A 27,724-nucleotide genomic window follows, 5' to 3' on the forward strand; every position below is an offset into this window, starting at 1 on the left:
GTGTACTCAAAGCTAGATAAAGAATAAAAAATGCTTTGTTTGAATTTGAAAATACATAAATATTTCTATCTTTAGTGTCCAGAAATATAAGAAATAAGTCAATGTATGATAGTAAATATTCTTCTATATCTTAATACCATCATTAGGTGCAATTGCTTTCAGAATTTTATTATGTTAAATTTCCACCCATGATATTAAAATATATACTTATAAATTAGTGCTAATGTTTAAAATATGTATAATTTGAGAGAAAATTGCTTGCTTAGAATAGATTATTTTGAAACATGGGTTTTGAGAAGCAGTTTGCTCTGTACTTTTTTATTGCAATAAATTTTTATTTCAATAATTTTTTTATTTCAATAATTTTTTTATTTCAATAAATATATATTTAAAATCTGCAATTTAGTGTCTTTTCTCTAGGTTTATCAACTAATGCAAGTAAGTTTTTTGCTTCTTGACTTTATATAGTAATCATGTTCTCAGAGGCACTTGAATTAAATTCACATAAGCATCCAGAGGGGAAAAAAGAATACAAAGGATTAAAATACAGTTTACAAGAAGATAATTAGATAATTTAGTAATATTTATATTAGTAGGTCAGAGCTACTTATTTTTCAACTAAATTTTTGAGGTTACATCTGAAATTTTGCTACTATTAATGGTCATTTATCCTTCCAGTTATTAATATTACTTCTCTTTTGGACATCTAACATTTCTGAGCTTATTTTCTTGTCATGGTTAAATTTCTTGGTTTCTCAACTAGTTTCTCTTTCTAAAAGAGATATATTGTGCAAAGAACTTTTCTAAATATGCAGAGGTCTCTATTTGCTTTCTCTAGGTAATTAAGAACATTGTCTATACTTATATGACTTTCTATAAATACTTGGATTAAAAATTGTAATCCTCAAACTATGGATATACATAAATCCTGTTTTCCTTGCACATTTCCTGCCCTTCAAATTCAATGATGGTTCAGTCATCTATGATAATGTATGATAAGTATGATAATACTTCATTTCCTACTTGAAAAATTATGTATGGGAGATTAAAACCAACCAGTTCCCCGTAGTATTTGCTGAATTACTATTGTCTTTGTATTTCTAAATAAATTTTTAAAATTTAAATACTTAGATATTAATCTTTGTCCTAATTCTGGATGCAAGATTAGTACCTGTGTGCTTTTATATTTCCCTATTGCTTTTAACTAAAATACAATAAACAAATTAAATCATCTATTTACTTGTAAATGTATTCATATTTATTAAAATATGTGGATTTTCCTTATAATTAAATTTTATAGTCATATTAGCTATTATTGTTGACTTTTTAATTAAAAATTATAAAATATAGTGCTGTGAAATAACAGGTAATGGAATAAAACCTTAAACTATAGCCAATAAGCACGATTTTGTTTTTTATGTCTAATATTTCCTGAAACAACTTGTAATATCTACATGAAAAGTGAAAATATATGAAACTTATTACATGTAAAACATTGCCAAGGAGAATAATAGTTAATCTGTTCAAATAAATATTTAAATTTTTGACAAATAAACATTTTAAATTAACATACCTAATTGGGGCTGTACAGGTATATCTATTTTCTTCTGTGCCAATGAAGATTTCAATGTGCGTACATCTGTAACTGCTTGTTTTCTCATCTATAAAAAGAATTATCTTTCAAAAAGGAACTTTCATCTTACCCTTCTAAAATTATATAATTATCATGCAAATACAGATTTCTGTAACTGCTTTAACTGTCTTCTTTCACTTGCCTTCAATATTCAGTCCTACTAGATTACTACACCAGTGTTGCATCAGTCATAGTTCTATTAAATAAACCTGTTTACTGCTATATAGGCCATCAAATAATTTTATATATTAGTATATAGGCATAATAAAATTAAACTGTTCTAAAAAACTAGGGAAAGAATTTTATTTCTTGCTCAAGTTTCAAAATCTATTGTTATCTGTGTATATAAAGAAAACAATAACAAAATAAATAACAAAAGTTAATTTTTAGGCCTTAGAAACTGCATACTTAAGAAATAATAATGTTTAAAAAAAAGAAATAATAATGTTTATTCTGTAGCAAGCACTCTTCTAAGTGTATTAGCCCCTTTGATGCTTTCAAAAATTATAATAGTAGTTACTATTATTTATGCCTGTTTTACAACTGAGGAAACTGAGATATCTAGAAATCAAGTAACTTGCTCAAAGTATAAACCTATTAAGTGACTCAGTCAGAATTCAAACTCAAAACTATCTGGTACCAGAGCACTTGCTATTTAACGTATTGCCTGTGAACCATAGCGTTAGCATCATCTAAGAACTTATTAGGATTGAAGATTCTCAAACTTCACCACAGTCCTAAGTTAGGTTCTGCTAAGGTGTTATTACATTAAGCTTTGAGAAGTATTATTTATACTATACTATCTTGAATATTGCTCCAATAGACTCAGAGTAAGTTTTCTACCACTTAGTTCTGAATCTTAAAGGTAGTTTTGGTAAATCATTCAGAAGTCAATAATAAATACCTATGTTTATTATATGCCAATTAGGCACTATGGTTAAATGTAGGACCCCCCACCCTTTGTTTGTAATCTAGTTTTAGTTCTTTTATGTCTTTCCTTTTTTTTGTACCAGTAATTTTAACTTGAGTTCAAACCATTCAGAAGTGATATTTATGTTAAATTATACAAAATGGTACAATCTAATGTACATGCTTTCCAAAAGAAAAGAGCACTGAGTCAGTCATAGATGAAAGCTATGACTTATTTTTATTATTTTTATTACTGGCTTTCTATATTTTATTACTATATTTTATTACTGGCTTTCTACATGTTTGAATACACAGAGTTTTCATTCTCTGAATAATTTCGTGAGTACACACTGTATATGAATGTTCAGTAACTCATGATTTGCCCTTTTCTTTTTATATTTTAAGAGTTAAACTTCTCAATGCTCAACCAAGGTACTAGTGAAATAAGAACAGTGCTAGTGAAAAGAATCTAGAACTGCAGTACTAATACAGGAGCTACTTGCACATGTAACTTTAACTTAACTAAAATTAATAAAAATTAAAATTTACTTCCTCAGTCACACAACAAGCCACATTTCCAGTGTTCAATATCCTTATGTGGGTAGTAGATATCATATAGATAGTGAAGGAATGGAACATTTCCATTATCACAGAAAGTTCTATTGGATTCTGTTGGAATTATGCTGATTCCAGAAAGGAATCAAATCCTAAGTCCTAAAGCTATTTCTGATAAAGAAGTAAACTGAGAGCATTCATGTAATTATCATTCTTGTTTTCCTGCCCTGTGTGGATATTTGTGTGAAAATATATAATCCTTTTCTGTATCCTGTTCAACAAAAGGGTTAAGATATCTATATTTCAGTTATCTTATGATAAAATAATTATATATAATTCTTATCAAATAAGTATGCCTTCTATCCTTACTATACTGATGGTTCTATGGGAAAAACTAAGTTAACTAAGGTATAGTCTGCTCTGAAGAAAACATCTAGTAAAAGACCAGTAAGTTATAAAAAAAAATACATGTGTTAATGTGTGTATACATATGTACATGTATATATGTGTGTATATGTACATATGTGTGTATCTCCAGAGAGAATGTGATAATTACCCAAGAAAGGGCACGGGGAATCAGTATAAATAAAATCTTTATACTAATTTAATTTAATTAATTTAACTAATTTAATTTAATCTTTATACAGATTCCCCGTGCCCTTTTCCTTTAAACCTTAGTGAAATTTTATGAAGTTTTACTTTGACCTTGTTATAACATGCATCTTTCATATGATTTAGTTGTTATTCTTGCTGTTTTTTTCCACTCATCCTCTTTGTTGTTAAGGAAACAATTTTAAGACGCTCCATTCTTACTATCGCTATGAAATTAACAATTGAAGTTAAGAGGCCAAAATATTTTAGTTCATGATAAATATTATAATCTGATTAGAAGAAATGAAAACTACCTTAGCTTCTATTATGAGTTTCATTTTGTCAGTATCCAGTTTTCTCTTAAGTTGGTCAATTACATGTTGTAACTCAGTGATCTGGATTATAAGATAATTCTGTGTGGGAAATATAAAGATATCTTTATGTAGAATAACATCTATACATTTTTATTTTTAACTACCTTGAAAATGAACTGCGAAGTGATAATATCAAGAGAAAAAATCATGACTATAACCTATTCCATAACATAAACACATTGCTCTGGAGTAGATTACTAATTACCATTTACATATCCACTAATATGGACAAACCATAACTTGAGTCTATTTGCATTCTGTATTAAATTTATCTAAAATGGTGAACTTTTACTCACAGAAATAGAATTACCAGAGGCGGGGGTAGGGGACAGGGGAAATGGGTCATATGGTATAAACTTCTAGTTACAAGAAATATAAATTCTGGGGATATACTATACAACATGGTACTTATAGTTAATACTATATATAGTTAATACATAAGTTAATACTATTTTATATATTTGAATGTTGGCGAGGATGTAGATCTTAAAACGTCTCACAAGGAAAAAATTTTGTAGTGATGAGAGGTGAGGTGATTATCACTTATTGTGGTAATTATTTCACAATAGAAACAAAATCATTATGTTGTATAACGGCAAACTAAAATGATATTAGATGTTAATTATATCTCAGTAAAACTGGAAAACAGTAGTAAACTTTCAATATTTCATCATGTCTAAAGTCAAATTCATGCTCAGTCATGAACAAAATCTTTTTGTAAAAGTGGGATCAACCAACAGATGTTAAACTGATAATTGACCTCTGAAATTGTCCTTATTGTTTAATTATATGGTGGAATTATTCATTTAGAAATAAGCTTCATGTCTCTGATCTATCAACTTCATGACTATCTCAAGAAAAAAAGGAACTGATGGAAGTTTAACATCATAATTTCTTTTAAACATTAATACCTCTAGCACTCATGTGCGTTACTAACCAACAAGTAAAAGAGAGAAAAAAGGAATGTAGCAAATGAACAATGTTAGTTTACTGCCATATTTCATCTCTTTCCCATAAAATCAAACAATGTGACCCTACCCTCAGATACAGAGGTAGATCCTAATTAGTCTAAAAACAGTTAGCACATAGTATTGTCTGGTGCCCATTACTATTTCGGGGGTAAACCTAGTTGATACCCCACCAGAAAATAAAGCCACTGGCAACTCTTGCTACCAGGAGGAAAAGCAGCCTTACAATGAAGCCAAGAAAGAAATAACAGAGGAATATCAGTAGCACCTACACTCTGAAGAACATCGTTAAGCTGCTGATTCTATCTCCTCAGCATCCATTACGTGAATTTCTATAAAGTTAAACCACTTTAAGTCAAAGTTTCATTACCTGTAACCCAAATCATCCTAAATATAATAACATTAACAATTACAAAGCACGTATTTTCAATAGAACTTCTCTAACAGAAAGGGAACACATTTAGTAGTACCTTAGAGTCTGTGATGTTTGCCAGATTCTTGGGTCTCATCCTGATTTCCCTGGCTTCAAGTTGCATGAGCAATTTTTTATAGTAAAGTTCCAAATCTTCTTGAAGTTTTTTTAAAGATTCATCTAATGATGCTGTGATTTTTTTTGTTTCAAGGTACTTTTTCTTCCAACCACCAAAGCCTACAAGCAAAGCAAAGTTTGAGTCTTACTAAATGATTAAACTTTCAACCTGGAAAGGGACCTAGAGTTAATTTAAACCTTTCTTTTTCTCTCCTCTTTCTCCTTTGTATTCTGAAGAAATTAGAGCCAAGAGAAATGTTTACTGGATAATAAAAGACTTGCCTACAAATATAATTGTGATAAGTATAGGAACCATGTTCTCCTTTAGCTCATAATTATTTCTGAAAAAACTTTATTAAAAAAATTACCTACACAAGGGCCTTCCCGGTGGTGCAAGGTTTAAAGTCTTGGTGCTGTCAAGCTATCACCAGCCACTGTGGCATGAGAGCAATATATTTCAGTAGATCTACCTCTGCTACCCACTCTTGTCTCTGGTGTCACAGCCCATACCACTGGCCTGCACCCCAGTTCTTGTATGCACAACTAAATAAATTTCAAAAAAATTACCTACATGAAATATTTATATTTTTTATTTTGCTTACTTTTTCCCAGAATCTGATTTGAATTCATTATTATATGACTATGAAAAAAGTATTGTAACAGGGTGGTCCCCAGGAAAGGGGGAAGTTCCCTGCCCCACCCAAGGGAGGGTGGAGCTGAGCAGGAAGAGGAGAAGCTGAAGGAGACTGAGGAAGGAAGCAGGATGGAGCCAGGAGACCTGGAGGAGGTGCGTGGAGCCTAGAGACATGTGAAGAAACTGCGCTTGTCTTTTGGTCGTGGACGGGGTGACACAGATGTGGGTGAGACCCGTGGGGAGGTGACAATGGCAGCTTTTATCTTGATGTTGATTTTGCTCTTTTCCTTCTGGGCTTGTCTGATTGTTTCTGACCCTTTGCTGTGGGTCCCCACTGGAAGGTGCTTTAGACTCATGGCAAGCTTTGGGGCCTTGCTCTGGGCCAATCCCATTTGGATGGACTTTTACCCACGAGGGGACGGGTAACTTTGGGTGCTTCACTTAGAAACTAGACTCTTTGCCTTACCTGTATTGTTTCCTAGTTTTATTAAAGTTCCTTCCCATTAAAGTCTCATGTGTTTTGTGTTGATGCGGCAGATGGCAGAACCCATTTAGAATAGGCAGGTTTGCGGGGTTTGGGCTGCCCCTCTCCCTGTCCTATAACAGTATGATATATTTTTTCACATTTTTCTTTATCTTTTCATTCCCTAAAATGACTTCTTTTGTATAATCAGCCAATTCTGATTCATCATTTATCAAAATTATTCCAAATACACCCCAAATTTCTACAGGACAGAATTTATTAAACCTGGGACCCTTGATTGAGAAATTAGAAATTAAACACTGTTAGTAATCACTTTGACACTGATGAGTTTTCTAAATACAAACTTAGAAACACAAACTGCATGGTAGTATATCAGAATACACTTACTCTATTTCTCTAATTCTGTTTATCTTTTAGATGATTATAGAAATGAAAACCTCAAATTAAAAATTCTATATGTAAAGTGATTTGATTATAATTACATAAGTATTGATATATAGAACTTTACCTTGAGATTTTATTTACTTATTTTCCTCATGCCCTATATTCAATACCTCAGAAGTTCTACAGTTACTACTGCCAAAATACTTCCAGAATCTGGCACATCCCAGTGATACATCTCTTGTCAAACCACTATCATCTTCTATCAAAAAAGCTGCATTTTTTTTTTTTTTTTTTACTTACTGGTCTCTGTATTTCCATTCTTGTCCCTCTAAAGGTTTATTCTGATCTTTCTAAAAATATTTTTAAATTCATGTAAATAGTTAGCTTAAAAATCCTCCAATGGCTTTCCATCTTACTTAGAATAAAATGAAACACCTCGAATTGCCTATTCTTTGCTGATCTACATTCCTCTTTATTTACATGCTCCAGCCACACTGTCCTTACTTCAGGTCCACAATACCACAGGTTAATTCCTGTCTCTAAACCATTTATTGTTCCTTTAGTTCAGTCTGTTCCCCCCGCCCCCCATCTTCTTACATGCCTATCTCCTTATTAATCAAGTCTTAATATCTTTTCAAAGTTATCTTCCTTGAAAATCCTCACCAAAGCATCTCTCCAGCCCCACCACTCTTTACTGAGCTTTGTAATGGACTTCTCAGTTCTAATCAGTAGCTGATATTGCCTTATTTGTTTATTGTCTATTTCTCCCATTAGAAGCAAACTTCTTAAGAGCAGGCCAAATCTGTCCTTAGGGCTACATCCTCAGCATTTAAAACAATGCTGGAGGCCTCCCCGGTGGCGCAGCTGTTGAGCGCTGGGTTGCGAAGCTGCCCTCAGCCTCTGCGGCGCCAGTTCGATCCCCGGCTGCTCCCCGGCCACCAGAGGAGGGTCCCACATGGCGCGCAGACCTCTCCTGCCGCCCGCTGCTCCCCTCAGCAGTGTACTTGGGTCCTTCTGCCTGCTCTGCTCCCCGCTCTGGCTCTGGTGAATTCTCTCACCCTCCCGCGCTTCTGACTGTACCCAGTGCATGTACAAACAAAAACAAAACAAACAAACAAATAAATAAATAAAACATGCCTCTATTAAAAAAAATAAATAAATAAAATAAAATAAAACAATGCTGGAAATTGAAGCACATAGTAGGCAATAGGCTCAATAAATATTTTATGGTTTATACATGCTTTTTATCTTGAAACATTCCTGTTGAAATAGAAAATGACTATTGAGCTAGAATGATACACACTGAAGTTTATATACTATTATAATGCAATGTTACTTCACTAAAAAACATAAAAAAGAAATAGAAAGTGATTGATGATGATTATTTTATAAACAGAAGAGCAGGACTCAAAGAGGAGAAATAACTTACCTAAGTGAAAAATTGATCTGGTATCCTGAATCCTGATTCTGTGATTCTAGACTATTGTTCAAATTTTTGAGATAAAATTGTTCTTTTAAACAGTATAATAAGGCTGAGTCATTGCCACCACTTTCAGAATAACACTTTAATATAATGAGGTAGAACCTTCAGAAATATCTCATAATATCGTCTATAACCTCCAGTCAGTTCTAGTGCTAAAACAATGACTTTGCTGTATATTGAAATACTAAAACTATTTACTTCCATACAGACCTTTTACCCTTAATCCTTGCAGGCTTCTCAAAGCATTTCATCTCTCAAACCATTATCCGATACTTTCTCTACTCTGGCTCATTTTTTTTTTTTCATTTCTACCAGTTCCACCAACACTGTTTCTAATTCTATTGCAATGAAACAACCCATTTTTCCTAATTTCTGTCATTCATTCATTCATTTATTCAGTTTGGCAAAACAGAGATAAACATATCAAAAAATTTAAGCACCTAGCGGAGACCAAGGAATTAAAAAAGACTGTAGAATAAATAATATCTAAACTGAAACTGAATGATTGGTTGGAAACGGCCAGGTGAACTGGGAAGAAGTGGATAGAATGAGAGGACAGGGAAAGAAGTAGACAGGAAGAAAAGAAGGAAAAGTCCTGTAGCCAAGAGAGGCACACTTTAGTTTCTACTGTATCCAATACTTTCCCTAGAAGTCCGTCTTGACTTATTCCTTTCAATTCAGTGTTCTTCTCTGTACCCCAATGCACAAACTATGGGAGTATGGTAATTCCTCTACCAGACCATTCATCACGATGTATGCTTAATTTATCATTTTCCCACTAGATTATAAGCTTTAAAGGCAGAGACAAGTTTGTGTCCGCCTAGTACTGCCTTTTCAGCCCATAGAACAATGGCTAAATTCAGCAGACACCTAATAAATACTTTTTTTAACAAATGAATGGGAAAATGAATGAACAAGTAAATTAATTTGTTATAAAAATAAATTTCAGTTTAAAAAGACTAAAGTATGCTGTGCTTATTGTATAAATAAAGTTGAACATGATTTCATGTTTTCTGTATCGAACTTCTATCAATAGTATAATCTAGACAGTAACTATAAAACAGTAAATATTATAATTTTACTATTTATTCCAAAACCATAATTTTTATAAGACTTAAGTTTCCTTTATAGTGAAAAAAGATATGCAGTAAACTTTACCATGACATCGTTTTAATTTGCTTTGTTGAAATAGCTTTTCAATTTTGTTTAGTAGCTCTTCTCTAATTCTTTCCAGGCATCTTCTTTCTTTTTTTACTTGTTTCATTTGTTCAGTCATCTTCTCTCCTAAAAAAATTACAGCTCACATTTATCAACATCTGAAAGCTAAAAGATGGTTCACATACTAAAATGTGGACTATAAAACTTAAGAGTATGTAACACAGAAAGAATAAATTTTACACAAAACTCTATTTTTATTGCTATAGAATAACCATTTGCCACTATGGAAAATACTGAGGAATTATTTTAGTTTCTAAGAGTGAAACATATGGAAATTTATATCTATATAAAGAAAAGGATATGTCTCTTCTGTATTTACATAAAGCTCAAGTAGTTATACTTCTTAGCTTAATTATTTTGGTAAATTTATCTTGGGCCCAAAGTTATAGTATTTAAATCTGACATGGAAAATACATACTTTAGTGCTTTTTTTAAGCAGAAATATTATTAGTGTCTAAACATGTGGTAATCAACACAAAATTCATATGCTTTCAGATAACTTTTTTATGGGTAAAGTATACATAAAGTTCACCATTTTGAAAGGTATAGTACGCTGGCATGTACAATCACATGTTGTGCAACCATAACTACCACCCTTCTAAAAAAAGTTCTGACCCTTTTTATCTTCCCAAATTGAAACTCTTCACCATTAAACAATAACTACCTATTAATATTCTTTAAATTGACCTCCCAGAATATCTGTATTTACAGTGCCATCATACTTACTTTCAATCTGTAATAAAGAGATATCATTTATTCCTGGCTGATGAGGCAGTGAAGAAAAATCAAGACTTGGTAGGGGGATGTACTCTTTTTTAACCATCTGTAAGCAAACATTAAAATCAGTAAGATCTGGTAGAGTGACATTATTTTTCAACCATCTATAAGCACTTGGCAATGGATAATAACAATGTATTTTTTTTACATATATGGTGATGAACTCCCAAATCTGTATTAATACCTCTAGTCTTTCTCACATGCTCCAGCTTCTCCATCCTACTATTACTTGAACATTATATACAGGTACTTCAAACTTAACAGTAAAATAATAGAGTTAATTTTTCCTTTCTGACATGATTTTCTTCCAAGACTTCTGATCTTAGCTATTTGTTATAACTTCTAAGTTTTTAAATGGTTATTAATTTGGATAATTTGTTTGCTTTAAAAAACTGTAAATTCCATCACATTTTCAAATTTTAGCATATACTCTATTCTCATATTTTATGTCCTCTGTATCTTTGCCTATATGTCAACTTCATCTTCCCTAATTTCTGTGCTGCTTCTTTTTCTGATAAACCACATTGATGGATTATACTATCACTTTATAGATTTTAAACTGCATTTAATTCTGTTAGGTTTTTCACTTGTGTAATTTATTAGTTTCTACTTTCATCTTCATTAAGCCCTTACTCCTATTTTTTTCAAAGATTTATTTTTGTTTATTTATTCATACAAGAACTGGTATCTACGCGAGAGGTGCAGGGTAGGGGCTAAGAGGATTCACCAGAGACAGAGTGGGGAGCAGAACAGGTAGATCTACTGAAATATACTGCTGAGGGGAGCAGCGGGCAAGACAGGAGAGGTCTGCTGTGCCATGTGGGTTAGCTCCCTGGCCAGGGATCTAACTCAGATCATAGTGGCAATAGGGTGATAGCCCTGAGACATAACCCCTGCACCACCAGGGAGACCCCCTTACTCTATTTTTGTTTAATTATTCTTTCAATAGTTTATTTTTTTCTTAACTTTTAACATCAGTTTCCAAAAGGACAACGGTACTCACCTAAACTGGAATCTCTCCACACATATCTCCAAACTCTTACAAAAGAAAATAAAATAACCTATATATTGTCCATGGCATACCTACGACACAGAATCCTTTAATTTACATATAGTTCAATTTACATGTAAGTGGGAGAAATAAATACTCTAGGCCAGCAGTATGTATACTCAGCAGCCCACATTTGAACAGTCAGATGTGAACCATGCATTAGAGAGTACAACACACAGATTTAAATATCAACCATGGTTTAGTCTGGAAAGAGAAGGTCCTGACAATAAGGACAGAGGCAGCAATCATGGGAAGAAATTGCTTCTGGAGAGAGGAAAATGCTGTGAAAGTGAGAAATGTTCTTTAGGGACTAGGTAGTAAGAGAAAAAAGAAAAAATGGCTAAGATAAAAAATGCATTGCTGAATTTAGTAAAGAAGAACCTAAATAATATATACCTCTTCCCTTCCAAAAGACTTCATTTATGCAAAAATAAATAAATAACCGAATTTCACTACAGCAGCAGGAGAGGGTGCTCCAGATCTAAGCAGATTAAGTAACCCAAAACACCTCTCCCTCTTCCGCTATAATACTGCCTGTTATTACTGATACAGAAAATCCAATACAAGCATGAGCAACATCTACAGAATAATTTACAATCCACATAGTTGTTTAAAAAAAAAAACAACTAAAAATTGAGAACTAAAACCAAAAGAAAAACAGCTAATCATGAAGCAGAGAAAAACTTAATACTCCCGACATAGAGCAAAAATAAATAAACAAGCATTTGCAGATATGAACAAACACCACTGTCAGAAAATTTTAAACTCAGAATAAAAATGGAAAAGAACAGGAAGATGTGAAATAAAAGCCAAACAAAAGAAAGAAAAATTTTTAAATGTTCTCAGAAAAGAAAAAATTAGCAGATGTCTAAGAAGTAATAGACATGAGCAAAATACAGTGAGAATAATGAAGAATAGAAACAAAAGGATCAAAGAAAGTGAAACAAATAGTAAAAACAGATCACAGAGAAAGTGACAGATACAAAAGGTAAAGATCTAACCTAAGACTAATTGAGTTCCCTGAAAAAGAAAAACGAAACAATGAATCAGATCTATTTATTTATTATTTTAAGATTTATTTATTCATGCATACAAGAATTGGGGTACAGGCCAGAGGCGCGGGAGGGTGAGAGGATTCACCAGGGACAGAGCAGGAAACAGAACAGGCAGACTGACTGAAATACACTGCTGAGGGGAGCAGCGGATGAGACAGAAGAGGTCTGCCATGCCATGGGGGATTCTCGACAGCTGGCTGGGATCGAACATGCACTGCAGAGGCTGTGGACAGCTACACAGTGCTGCATTCAACCTCCTGCACCACCAGAGGAGGCCCTAAGTTTAAAAATCTTTTGCAAAGAGCTGGCAGTTAGTGATGAACATATTGTAGTTATTTATCTGAGACTACAACAGGTGAGAGGGATACCGTTAGAAGCATAGCACAGAATCAAAAATATATGGCAGACAAACCAGTAGAAATACTTTTAAAAAATACCTCAATAAAAACAGTCAACTTTATGGGTAATCAGAGAAATTAAAATTCAAACCACAGTAAAGTATCATAAGCATCCACTAGACTAACAAAAAAATTTTAACGTGTGAAGATATCATGCTTTATCAAACCCTAGCAACCACAGCACAATTATTAACAGAGGCTGGCATGGGAATCACTCAAAGTTGGAAGATTTTTATTTTTGTCTTAAAATAATGCAAATTTATTTTCTTAGGTTTTTTTTTTTTAATTTGGGTTCATCATTTAAAATTATGTCTTTTTAGATTAACTGATTAAAAAAAGACTGGAGCATCACATCCAAGTCCTGAAAATCTCTCATCACTCTCCAAATTCCAAAGAAGTTCATCAGGTGACTCATTTCAGTGGTAACTGAAGCAAGATACAAACACTTGAATTTCACTTTAAAGGGGTACCTTAAATGTTCCAGATCATGGCACTCCCAGAAATTTCACAGAATTAGCAAACTCCTGAATTTTTTTTGGCTTATCTCTCACCCATTAGTTAAAAAACTTAGATATTTTAATCTGCAATTTCATCTTAATTTTTATGTAAATACTACATTGCAATACCATATTAAAAAATTTTTAATCATACCTGATTTTCCTCTCTTCTAATTACATTAACTCTATCATCTTCATTTTTCCAAAGATAATAACTTTAAGGGAATGACAGATTCGAAAGTCATATTAAAAATGATTCTATCATTTTTCATATCTTATATATTTTATTTGATATTCTGCAAATACAAATATAACATTAAAAATATCATTATTATGTAATTTTGGGGGTACAGCTTCATACCTTGATGTGTGTATATGCTTCACTCACCTGCCCCAAAGTTTCAGTACCATCATACTATCAAATTGACCCCTCTACCCATTCTTCTCAACTTTCCCTCCCTCCCTGACTTTGCCTTACACTCTGGTAACCACTATATTTTTCACAGAGTCTAAGTCTTGTATTGTGTTTTGCCAGTTTGTTTGCTTTGGTTATTTATATTTCACATATAACATTAAGATTTTTAAAATGACAACCCACTACCATTACATTGTCTTTCAAACTCAATGATCAATGTAAGCTATATTTAGTATGAGTAATATACTAACATTTCATTACACTATATAGTTAAATTTAAAACACAGTCCAATGTCTATAGCAATAACTGGAAATTTTATAAGCATATTTTGTTAGACTTGATTTTTAGCTACTTATAAAATCCCCTGTCTTAATTTTAAGACTGTTTGCCAACCTGTTGTCTAAGTACTATGATTTTGAAAGAAGTAATATCAACGTGAAACTCAAACACACTGACTAGTTTACACACAACCAAGAATCTAAGAGATAGAACAATTAATTCTAAGAAAGGCAATTCTTTTTGCCACATTTTGTCACATTCCTTTTGTCACTAAGTCACCCATGATGACAAAAAAATCCAAGAGAAATAAATTTAAGCAAGAAAATATCCCTTACACTGGAGAGGAATGTTGATACATAATAGTAGAGATCAGAATCAAGGTAATTTTATGAAAAATATCACTACTTTCACTCATAGTTTTGTTCTAATTAGAATTCCTTAGAATAGTACTCTGGTTATCTCACTCTTTTTCTTACAGTTTACATTAAGGAATGTGGATTCAACATTATTATTAATTACCTTTTTTTGCTAAAATGATTATTGTTTGAATCTCCTGAAGATCCTGGCAATTCAGAATTTCCTTCTTGATTTTTTGTAGTCTGATTTTTTGGAGTGGTTTTTCCCCCAGCTGATGCTGATGATTATCCATGACAAATAAAGTTTATAAGGTTAAGAAAATATTAGAATAAAAATTTGATTTTATATGTATACAATATAATCTTGCCCTCTGTTTCAGAATCTTTACAAACTTTATTATACGTGATATAACGCAACAATTTCCAAAGTGAATTTCAAGAGACGTTAGGTTATGTGCAAGGAGAATTCTTTAGTGAATTTAGTTTGGGAAAAACTGGATTAAGCAACCTTAAAAGGGAAATAACATCTCTCTATCCCCTCTACTTCAGGATTTCTGTTTTTATGTACAATATGAATATGCAAGAGGAGGCAACTGAGGTTTTACATAAATTGTCTTCAGAAAGTTTTTGCTGAAAGCATCTTTTAAAGTAGTATTCTGAAAAACCTTTTCTGGGAAATGCGGGTATAAATACAGAAGACTTAGTATATATAGATACATAATGGAATACTACTCAGCCATGAAAAAGGAAAGATACACAACTCTTGCCATTTGCAACAACACAAAGGCAAAAGGAGGGAATTATGCCAAGTGAAAAAAGTCAGAAGGAGAAAGACAAATACTGGATGGTATCACTTATATGTGGAATACAGAGATACAAAAGAAAGGGTCAGATAAAACCAAACTAATAACGTATCTTAGCAATCTGATTGTAGACGTGAGATGCCAGAAGCAGGATGGGGGGGGCAGGGAGAGTAATGTGGGGAGGCAGCATAATGTTCTATTGTGGAGAACTATGGGTATCTTACTGGTAGGTGCGTGTGGCAATATACACCCAAAGGGGTTGATCCTATACTTCTAAATGATATAGATGTTGTAAAACAGTGTTACAATAAAAAAAAAAAAAAGACATTTCAAACAGCAAAAGCTGAGTGAATTAACTCTCAGCAGATCTTCATTAAAGGAAATGTTAAACGAGGTTTTTTCCAGCAGAAAGGAATGGTAATAATGAGGGTTAATATAAACTTCAAATTAAAGGTATATACCAATATTTGGAAATAATATGTCAAACTGACATTTCTGATTCTCAGAGGGGTGATAACAAAACTTCAACAAAAATATTTCTGAAAATGGGAGTGGCTTAAAGTATTTAATAATGAATACATGTGCCACCCCACTTTCTTCACTGTTCTTTTGTTCTTTGATTCACCTGTGCATGTGGTCTTGCATTATACAGAAAGGAGTGGCACATAAAATATCTTAAATTTGATTCCATTATATCTTTTTAACAATTCTAATGTTCACTGTTAGTAAAATGTTAAACTTGTAGAACATTAACTTTAGGAGATACCAACAAAAGGTGACTGACCATATGCACTCAAATTTTTAATAAACTGAAGTTATGTAATATATAGCCTAGAAAATGACATAATAATATAGAGGTTGATAAAAACATCTTAATATATCTAGATGTGCATGCATTTAATAACAGAGCCTCAAATATATAAATCAAAGCCTGATAGATAAGTAAAGACATCAACAGTCCTTTCCTGTAGTTGTTAGGAGCATGCTGACAAAATTTAAGAATTCCTTTCAGCAAAAGAATTATAAAGAGAACAAATAGAGAAAACACAACTAAAGCCTACAATGAATTATACATACACACTCATACACATATGCTAGAAAAAATATGTATATATACAAAACAAATCAATATTTTAAAAGAAAGAACAAAATAGGCAAAACACATGAATGAAGGCAAATACAAATGATCATTAAACATATGGAAAAAAGTTCAACCACAGAGAATCTTTAGGAAAAAAATATTTATAATTAAAATTTTAGTGTAGGGATTTAACAGAAGAATAGATATAGCTAAAGAGAAAATCAGCAAGTTAGATCTGGAAGAAATCTTTCCAGCGGAAATTTCTGAAGATATTGACCAGAATATCAAGCAAAGAAACAAGAAGATAGAAAATGCCCAGGAAAATGGCATCATATAGTCCAATAGGAATTTTCAGACATTATTGCTGGGTATAATCACTTTGGAAAACACATGAATGTAATTTAGTAAAGCTAAACATGTGCATGTAATGTCAATCCTAGATATACTCTTTTGAAATCTTGCACATGTACATTTAGTAGTCATATATAAGAATGTGTCTAATATCACATTTGTGATAATTCCTAACAAGAAACAAACCAAATATTCATCTACAGAATAGGTAAGTAAATTATTATGTAATCATATGATGGAATACTATACAATGAAAAGAAATGAAATATATGTACCATGATTGAATCTTACAATCACAACATTGAATAAAAGAAACAAGTACAAGATAAATATCTTCAATATGATTCCATCTAAATAAAATTCAATATAGACAAAACTAAACTATTTAGGAAAACACATCTGGGTTGTAAACTTATAAAGAAAAGCAAGAAAACAACCATCTCAAAATATCAAAGAAGCAGTTACATCTACTGGGGAATGAAAAGGATGTGACCAGAGACAGACATGCAATGCTGGAATATTCTTTCGCAAAAGAATTAAAAAAAAAAAAACTATTTAGAAACATTCATTAAACTTCTAAAACATAGCCAGATAAGTGCAAGAGGTTTTATATTGAGAAAAACATTCCCAGTACTATTCATAACAAAAACTTTAATATGGTATTGGATAAGTAAATGATACTGCAGAGGAATTCTACAGTGATGAAGATCTGTATTTACTGATATAAAGGATCTAACAGAGAGTCTTTAAAAGAATTTTATGTCTCCATTTTTAAAAAATAAAAATACTTGTTATATGAAATAAGTAGAAGAATATATCAGAAGGTATATCTGGAAGGTGGAATTATTGTTAATCTTTTTCTTTTTTGTATTTATTGAAGTTCCTAGAACTTTTTTAAGTGTGCATGCACTGACCTTCCACATATAATTTTTTTTTAGAAAGACACAAAGAAATTAATACCATTTAAAACTGGTACAAAATTAGTAGAATTAATTCTCCTACTTTTTTTAGACTTTTTTCAGGTTTTGTGCAAGTAGTACTGTCCAGCAATTTGTTCAGCAGCCCAGGGTATGATATGTGACTTTATTTACAGATTTATGTAGGGCAGTTGCTTTCATAATTAACCACTTTAGCTTATACTTTTCAGGAATATGGGGATTCTATTCTGCATTTTTGTTTCCCAGATGTTTTCTTTTCTCTAACATTTAAATAATAGCATGAGAGGAAAGCAATATTTAACATTGCAGAGACATGCCTAAATAAAGGAGGATGTAAAGACTCTCACTGGCATCAAGCAATAAAATCCGTATGCCTCATTGGAAATAGTAATCACATGAGGGCAGTAAACACTATATGCACCTAAAATTAAAGAAAGTGTCAAACGTGGAATATTACTGGGTACAATATAAACGTCAAAAAAGAATTGCTATAATTGAAGATGGGGAAAAACGGAGCTTGTTAAGAACAAGTGTATTTTGCAACTGTAATGGATTTTGTCATTAGTTTGGAGAGGATTCTATTTCATTTATAAATGTTTAGTATATTTACTTTTCTGTCACAGTTTATTTCCGGTATGTAATAAGGTTAAAAAAAAAATTCAGCTTTTTTTCCCAATCAATTCTTAGAGCACAGTGCCAGCTTTATTGGTATAGTTATGTTTAATTTTGATCTTTTAACGATTTACCACTTTTTAAGAACCATATTATCAGTAAATTGATAGGTATAGTCATATAAAAAATTTTAAATCATTGAAATACAAATGCCTCTCAACATTAAAGCTTGTTTGCTTTGGTTTGGCACTGCTTTCATGGAAAAGATCCTTCTGTACTTATAACAGTACCAAGGTTTTATGCAGTAATCACTTCCTTTCTCTTTTCATTTAGCTTCAACTTAATCTGAGGCTATTATAAAAGTATAGGTGGTACAGTTTATTTAAGTGCTGTAAGTATTTTGATTTGGTTTTTATTTTAACATGGCCTTTAATTTTTTTCCTTATACCTGGAAAGACAATTTTTTAAAATCCCCAAATTGAATTGTAGCTTTCCTCTTAAACTATTAGAAGAAAAGGTTTGTAAGACTATATTTGCCCAGAATTTTCTCACAGACCTGACTGCTAAAATGAACTATAATAGTCTCTTTGTCTTTCCCAATCCAGCTGAAATCACCTTCTTCCTGATTCTTGTTAAGAATTTCTTTCAAAGCGTTTTCTAAAAAGCTGGGATCTGTTCCAGGTTCTTCCTTTGACAAAGTTACACTAACTGGTATGTGGATTTTTCCATTAGCCTCAGCAACACCATTATTGATCTGTGGCCCATTTAAAGAATCTGCTGCTGATGATGAAAAAATATTTCCTAAATGATCCATTATAGGAAGCAAATATAATTCTGGTTGAAGAGCCTATAACATATAGAAAAAAATAAAAAATTATTTTGCAATTTAAACAAAAGTAACTTAAAAATTATGTTAAGCTTAAAATGTTACATTACATACATATGGAGGAACAAATGATTTGAGTCTCAGTTCTGATTCCTGCTTTGTCTTCACCTAAAAATAAATGAATGAGAAAAAAATGTAAAGCTTTTGTAACATTTTTCATTATTTTCACCTCCACTTTTGAAATCAAACCTAAAAGCTGGTAACTAAAACTAGATTTTAGAAAATGTAAAATATAATCCTATTTCTATCTACTCAAATATAAAGCAATTGAGTGCCACACTGTGATGCTGTCTGCAGCCTCTGCAGTGCGGGTTCGATCCCTGCCGGCAGGCAAGAACCCCACATGGCGCAGCAGACCTCTCTTGTCTTGCCTCCTGCTCCCCTCAGCAGTGTATTTCAGTCAGTCTGCCTGTTCTGTTCCCTGTTCTGTCTCTGGTGAATCCTCTCACCCTCCCGCGCCTCTGGCCTGTATTCCAGTTGTTGTATAAATAAATAAATCTTTAAAATTTTTTTAATATAATTTAATAATTATAGTTATCACTTGCACAGACTCACTCTGCAGCAGCTAGTATTCTAAGTGCTTTATGTATATTAATCAGTTAAAACTCACGATTTCATGTGATAGCCAGGTATATACTCTGTGATCACAGACCATGAGATAAAGGCAAAAACAAGTTAAGTAACTTGCTCAAAATGTTATAAGTAGAATCTTCAAATTGGGACTAAAAATCAGGTAACCTGGCTCTAGAGATCAACCTTGTAAATTTTATTTCCCATACATTCAACCCATAGAATCCTATGGTTGATAATTTGTAATTTTATACATCATAAAAAAGGACAGAAACACATGAAAATTGCTTATTTTCTTTCCATTTGAGAAACACTAACTTAAAGATCAGTAAGTTAATACTCTGGCATATTAAAGAAAAATCTAATAATGAAAACTTTAAATGTAGCTATTGATTTTAAAATTTCCATGCTGCAAATTCCTCTTTAGGATTACTTTGGAAGAAAATGTTTATCTTTTCCCATTAGCATTCATCATTTAATTATTTTAACAAGCATCTAAATGCCTCTACGTACTAAGCACTTTGTTAAATACTGGTTATAAACATAGTGGTCAATAAAATAAAGTCCCTGCACATAGGAGCTAAATCTAATCACACAATTAGATATTAAACAAATAATCACATATATAAGTACTTAATAATAACAAACTATATTAACTAGGGTGGAGCAGAATATAATGCCTGTTAAAGAGTTTGAGTATGGAAAATCTTTTATTTATTTATTTATTTATTTATTTATTTATTTGTTTGTTTGTTTGTTTGTTTGTTTATACATGCACTGGGTACAGTCAGAAGAGCGGGAGAGGGCCTCCCTGGTGGCGCAGCGGTTGAGTGCTGGGCTGCGAGGCTGCCCGCAGCCTCTGCAGCCCCGGTTCGATCCCTGGCCGCCGAGTGAGGGTCCCACATGGCGCGCAGACCTCTCCTGCCGCCCGCTGCTCCCCTCAGCAGTGTACTTCGGTCCTTCTGCCTGCTCTGCTCCCCGCTCTGGCTCTGGTGAATTCTCTCGCCCTCCCGCGCTTCTGACTGTGCCCAGTGCTTGTATGAATAAATAAATAAATAAATAAATAAATCTTTAAAAAAAAAAAAAGAAGAGCGGGAGAGTGAGAGAATTCACCAGAGCCAGAGCGGGGAGCAGAGCAGGCAGAAGGACCGAAGTACACTGCTGAGGGGAGCAGCGGGCGGCAGGAGAGGTCTGCGCGCCATGCGGGACCCTCCTCCAGTGGCCGGGGAGCAGCCGGGGACCGAACCAGCGCCGCAGAGGCCGCGGGCAGCTTCGCAACCCAGCGCTCAACCGCTGCACCACAGGGGAGGCCTGGAAAATCTTAATTAAAGAAATAAACCTTACATAGATATGAAAAACCAGAAAGTTTGACATCTGATAGGCTGTTGAATTGAGAATTCAGCTAGGAACTCTCTCTACTTAGAAATCCTACCATTAAATCACAGAAACTACAAATAAAAGCCTTCAATTGATACCAAATATATAAGTTGGAAACAAGTTCACAGCAAAAGCAAGTCCAGTTGTGGACATAACAATTAAAAAAACAAAAACAAAGTATTTTTCTCTAGGACATAAGTACTTGGTTAAAAAACACTACATTTAAATTGAGAAATACATACTACTTGTCTGAGCACATTTTAAATTTCTTTTCCTTTTTCCCAAGGACACTGACATGCAAAAATACTCCCACCATTTCAGTGTCCAGTAACATGCCAATCTGATTCATCTTTTCTTGAAGATTTGTGTGCTTAGTGATGTTTGCATTATGATTAAATCCCATAACATGTTAAGGAGCTGAGTTGATAAACAAGTAACACAATTTGTTAAGTGTCAGGTATCATTTAATAAGGTCAGGTATCATTTAATAAGGTTAAAAACTAAGCCCCAACTCCTTGCCCAGCAGAAAAGCTTGGAAGGTTGCCAGGGGAACTGGGCAGTAAGACAAGATCACCAAGACAAGAAAAACCAGCCCAGCTCCAGGAATGCAGAAGCAGGGCCAGTACACATTCTGTGTCAAAGGCCAGTCATCCCAGCAGATAACTGGAGCAAACTGGACCCCAAGTAAGAAAGCCCATGAAAATAGAGTATAAAACAATCTCAAATGCTCCTTCCCAGTGCAGACCTCTCCTCACTTCCTGCTCCCTTATAGGGTATCTCAATAAATCTTCCTTTTCTGTTCTCCATCTTCTATCTGGTGAATTCTTTCACCCCAGCACTTCCAGCCTCACCCCAATATTAATCAGCCACATCAAAGTATGCTTTTCTTTAATCAAAGGGGGAAATATATGAAACTTACCACAGCCAGATTATTTCCAATGCATTTCAGAAATAAAAATTTTTCTGCAAGAGCATCTTCACCAAGGAACTCACCAAGACGTGCCCTCAGGTCTTGTAAAGTAAGGTGAGGAGATACTCTGAAATACCATAACATTACCTTATAATGTAAACCGAAATAGTTGTCTGCTATACTGAAGATCCACTAATTTACTCAACTACCTCAAATAGAAATGCTTAATTTATTGTATCATACATAGCTTAATATATTGTTTCTACAATACCTGGCACTTTGCAAGCAAGCCTTCAGTAAATATTTTTAAAATAAATAACTAGAAGTTTGCCTTTAAAAATTAAACAAATGAACAGTTTATAAAAGTCTTTTTTTTGTACTGAAAAGGAAAATGCTCTCTTTTCTCAACCACCTCCAAGCTGTAATGTTAAACAAACTTAGTTATGTTAATATGTTACATCTATTAAATAATAACTTAGTCATAGATAGTTCTTCAATGATCAAATGTCAGAATCCACATCTTTGTTCATTAGGGATACTTCATTCCTCAATTCTAAAAATTTAAAGCCATCACTTATGCTATAGTTCTGATTTCTTGTCTTTCTAGGACCTTGTGGGAAACATATAATTTGTTCAATCAACAAATATTTACTGAGCACCTGACTCAATATGCGATGTTCTAAAGGATAGGAATAAGGTAATCAACAAAACAAGACACAAATTCCTGCCCATAAAGACCTTATAGTCTAGGGGTGGGAGAGAAAAATGAACAAAATAAGACTAAAATAAAATTTCTAAGACACCGAGCTGAGTGCTACAGAAAAAAATGAAGTGGGGAAGGGAGAAAGGCACTGTAACTGCTATTGAAAATACAATGATCTGAGAAGATCTAAACAAAAAAGTAATAGCTGAGTAAAGACCTAAAGGAGGTGAGAGTGAGCATGTAAAGTCAGAAGCAGTGTTCTAAACACAAGGAACAGCACAAGGGTTCTGAGGTAGCGTCATGTCTTACGTGTTCCAGAACAGAAGGAGATTAGTGCTTAAAGAAAGTGATGGGGAACTGTCTCTGGTGAGTCCTTTTACCCCCCCACCCCCTCCCTGCACCTCTGGCCTGTACCCCAGCTCTTGTATCCATAAATATATAAATCTTTAAAAAAGAAAAAAAAGAAAGTGATGGGGAAGATTAGGAAGACTGAAGTATACTCAACAGACATAAATCACAAAATGCCATGTAAATTTCAGTCAATGTAAAAAATACATTACACACATACATTTATATATGTACATTAATACTTTTTTACATATTTAATTTAAATATTTTATTTTATATAATTCTTACATCTTCTTTCATCTGCACAATGTATGCAATTTCATTTTGGTTATATTCCCCATACAGTTGCACCCCCCCCCCTTATTTTGACTCTAGTCCTTCCTTTCCCTGCCCCTCTCCCCGTGTCTCTGGTTTATAGTTGCTTGTTGATTTTGATTTTTACTTTGTATTGATTAGTCTTTTTCCTGGTCTCTTATTTAGGTTTTCTAAATTCCTGCGATGAGTGAGACCATCCGATATTTTTCTTTTTCATTCTGGCTTATTCTGCTGAACATGATCCCTTCCAGCTCCATCCATGTTGCTGCAAACTGCATGTGTTTATCTTTTTTGTTTGCTGAGTAATATTCCATTGTGTATATGTACCACATCTTCTTAATCCAGTCATCTATTTTTGGGCATTTGGGTTGCTTTCATAGCTTAGCTATTGTAAATAGTGCTGCTATAAACATAGGGGTGCAGGTGCTCTTTGGAATTACTGTTTCTGTGTCATTTGGGTAAATAACCAGGAGTGGAATTGCTGGATCATATGGAAGCTCTATGTTTAGTAGTTCAAGAAATCTCCACACAGCTCTCCATAGTGGTTGGACCAGTTTGCACTCCCACCAGCAGTTCAGGAGAGTTCCTTTTTCTCCACAACCTCGACAACATTTGTTGTTGCTAGTTTTTTTAATATGTGCCATTTTCACTGGTGTGAGATGGTATCTCATGGTAGTTTTGATTTGCATTTCCCTGATTACAAGTGATGTTGAACATTTTTTCATATGCCTGTTGGCCATTTGCATTTCTTCTTCAGAGAAGTTTCTTTTTAGCTCTTCTGCCCATTTTTTGACTGGATTATTTTCTGTTTTTGTTGAGTCTCATCAGCATTTTGTAGATTTTTGTGATCAGTCCTTTATCGTTAGTATTGTGTGCAAAAATTTTCTCCCAGTCGGTGGGGTTTCTCTGTTTTGGTTATTGTCTCTTTTGCTATGCAGAAGCTCTTTAATTTGATGTAGTCCAAGCTGTTTATCTTTGCCTTCACTATCACTGCTTTGGGTGATGTGTCTGTAAAGATGTCTTTAAGGTGCATGTCATGTAGTGTTTCGCCTATATTTTCTTCTATGTATTTTATGGTTTCAGGTCTTATGTCTAGTTCTTTAATCCATTGAGTTGGTTTTTGTGCATGGTGTGAGGTAGTTGTCTAGCTTCATTCTTTTGCATGTAGCGACACAGTTTTCCCAGCACCATTTATTGAACAAACTTTCTTGGCTCCAGTGCATATTCTTTGCTCCCTTGTCAAATATTAGTTGGCCATAAATCTGTTGAGTTTATTTCTGGATTTTCTATTCGATTCCATAGGTCTGTGTGTCTGTTCTTGTTCCAATACCATGCAGTTTTTATGATTATGGCTTTGTAGTATAGTTTGAAGTCTGGGAGTGTGATGCCTCCATTCCCTTCTTTGTTTTTTCAGAAGAGCTTTGGCTATTTGGGGTTTTTGGTGATTCCATATGAATTTCATCAATAATTGTGCTATTTCTTTGAAGAATGTGATTTAAATTTTTATTGTAATAGCATTGAATCTGTATATTGCTTTTGGTAGGATGGCCATTTTGATGATGTTAATTCTTCCAATCCATGAGTAGGGGAAGTCTTTCCATTTCTTTGTGCTTCTTCTATTTCTTTTAACAGTGTTTTATATTTTCTTTGTATAGGTCCTTTACCTCTTTTGTTAGATTTATTCCCAAGTATTTGATTTTTTTTGTTTCAATAATAAAAGGGATGGTTTTTTTAATTTCTTCTTCATATTTATTGTTTGTACATAGGAAGGCTACTGATTTTTGCGTGTTGATTTTGTATTCTGCCACTTTACTAAACTGATTGATTAGTTGAATTAGTTTTTCTGTGGAGTTTTTGGGGTTCTCTATGTATATTATCATATCATCTGCAAACAGTGATAGTTTAACTTCTTCTTTTCCTATTTGGATTCCTTTTATGTCTTTCTCTTGTCTTATTGCTCTGGCTAGGACTTCCAGTATTATATTGAAAAGCAGAGGTGAGAGTGGACATCCTTGTCTTGTTCCAGATCTTAATGGAAATGCTTTCAGCTTTTCACCATTGAGAATGATACTGGCTGTTGGCTTGTCATATATGGCCTTTATAATGTTGAGGTATGTTCCTTGTATCCCAAGAATTTCAAGGGCTTTTATCATGAAGGGTGTTGTACTTTGTCGAAAGCTTTTCAGCATCTATTGATATTATCATATGGTTTTTATATTTCTTTTTGTTGATGTGTTGGATGACGCTGATTGATTTTCAGATGTTGAACCATCCTTGTGTTCCTGGAATGAATCCTACTTGGTGGTGGTGAATTATCTTATGGATACATTGTTGGATTCTGATAGCTAAAATTTTATTGGGGATTTTTGCATCAGTGTTCATTAGAGAGATTGGCCTGTAGTTTTCTTTTTTTGTGTTGTCCTTGTTCAGTTTTGGTATTAGTGTAATGTTGGCTTCATAGAATGTGTTTGGTATTGTCCCTTCCTTCTCAATTTTTTGGAAGAGTTTGTAAAGGATAGGCACTAATTCGTCTCTGAATGTTTGGTAGAATTCATTTGTAAATCCATCAGGTCTTGGGCTTTTGTTTTGGGGGAGGTTTTTGATTACCATTTCAATTCACTGCATGTAATTGGTCTGTTTAGGTGTTCTATTTCTTTTTTATCTAGCTTTGGGTGATTGTAGAGTTGTAGGAATTTGTCCATCTCTTCTAGATTGTTGAACTTGTTTCCAAATAACTGTTCATAGTAGTTACTGATTATTCTTTTGATTTCTGCTGTGTCCGTTGTGATTTCTCCTCTTTCATTTGTGATCCTGTTTATTTGTGCTTTCTCCCGTGTTTTCTTTGTGACCCTGGTTAGGGATTTGTCTATTTTGTTTATTTTTTCGAAGAACCAGCTTTTGGTTTCATTGATCTTTTGGATTGTTTTTTTAGTTTTGATTTATTTCTGCTTTGGTTTTTATTATTTCTTTTCTTTTACTGGTTTTAGGGTTTTTTGTTCTAGTTCTTTGAGCTTTGAGATTAGGTTGTGTCTTTGAGTTCTTTCTTGTTTCTTGGTATGAGCCTCTATTGCTATATATTTTCCTCTTATTACTGCTTTTGCTGCATCCCATACATTTAGGAAATTGGTGTCCTCCTTGTCATTCAACTCAAAGAATTTTTTAATTTCTTCTTTGATCTCCTCATTAGTCCAGTGGTCTTCAAGTAGTGTGGGTTTCAATCTCCATGAGGTAGGAGAGTTCCTTGCCTTCTTTTTATGGTTTATTTCTAGTTTGATGCCTTCATGGTCAGAGAAGATGGTTGGTATGATTTCAATCTTGATGTATCTGTTGATGTTTGTAATACATTTACATAGATTGTTTCCATTTTTAAACAGCTCAGGAAAAAGTCACTGTAGATATTCTGGTTTAACTACTTCCAACAGCTCCTTAACGGGTTTCTAATTCAAATAATTTTCACTTAGTGTTTTTTTGGTCTGGGTGGCAATACGATGATTAAGTGACAGTTGTTCCTATAATGCTATTTGATCTAACTATATGGAACTGTTTATTAATAGTATTCATAAGTTAGTATTGACAATACTCATTCATTCAATAGTATAGATAGTATTTATTAACTGGATCCACCAAAAGGACAAGATATTTTTCACAAATAATTTTCAAATTTCCAGAAAGTATTTTTCTCTGCAGAAGTAAAGAATGCTCTTTTAGGCACCCTGTAATAGGACCACAAAATACTTGCCTTATAAATCCAGCTGAAATGAAGTCGTTAACAACTTCTATTGAAACAGTATTTAACTGATAGTTCCACGATCCTTCAGGGACATAAAAAACATGAAGTTCCACCAGCTGAATAAATTGAGAAGAATGTCAGAATATTTTTAAAATGAAAAAAATCAACTGACGACCTTTAGAATTTTAAGAAACATAATCAAAATCAACATGGAACACATATATGCCTTTGACCAAACAAAAAACAGAAAAAAAGAGCCAAAAACCCATTCTTAAGTTGGTCTCTGGCACTTGGAGTACATTTTCCCTGGCAAACAATGTCACAGATGTGGTCCCAGGTTACGCTAACATCTCACATACAGTGTTCTTTCTGCTACCTGCACTAAGAATGGTAGACCACCAAAATCAGTTTTCTTTATCACCACTCTTTCCCCCTGCTTGCATCCTACCTACTCAGTCCCATTAGGTTATTAGGATCTTTTACTGTTTCCCTAACACAGCTGTGATAAT

At 33.4% G+C, this 27,724-nt stretch overlaps 1 protein-coding gene across 1 annotated transcript in view; it reads right to left on the reverse strand.

The window, feature by feature from the left end:
- Positions 1–1,421: 1,421 nt before the first annotated feature.
- The window catches only part of SPATA1 (spermatogenesis associated 1), a gene marked incomplete at its 3' end in the record, with an annotated part of 28,968 nt that continues 2,665 nt past the window's right edge, over positions 1,422–27,724 (reverse strand). The window contains exons 2-13 of the mRNA XM_084242336.1: positions 27,225–27,331; positions 22,129–22,246; positions 19,317–19,370; positions 18,992–19,223; positions 14,755–14,869; positions 13,695–13,755; positions 10,489–10,585; positions 9,703–9,828; positions 5,501–5,679; positions 4,003–4,101; positions 1,574–1,661; positions 1,422–1,450 (exon numbers count right to left, since the gene is read on the reverse strand). Coding sequence (XP_084098462.1) covers positions 1,422–1,450; positions 1,574–1,661; positions 4,003–4,101; positions 5,501–5,679; positions 9,703–9,828; positions 10,489–10,585; positions 13,695–13,755; positions 14,755–14,869; positions 18,992–19,223; positions 19,317–19,370; positions 22,129–22,246; positions 27,225–27,331 — 1,305 coding nt within the window. The remainder of the gene's footprint in view (positions 1,451–1,573; positions 1,662–4,002; positions 4,102–5,500; positions 5,680–9,702; positions 9,829–10,488; positions 10,586–13,694; positions 13,756–14,754; positions 14,870–18,991; positions 19,224–19,316; positions 19,371–22,128; positions 22,247–27,224; positions 27,332–27,724) is intronic.

Source organism: Talpa europaea (genome assembly GCF_964194135.1).
Source record: "Talpa europaea genome assembly, chromosome: 9".
NCBI lineage: Eukaryota > Metazoa > Chordata > Mammalia > Eulipotyphla > Talpidae > Talpa > Talpa europaea.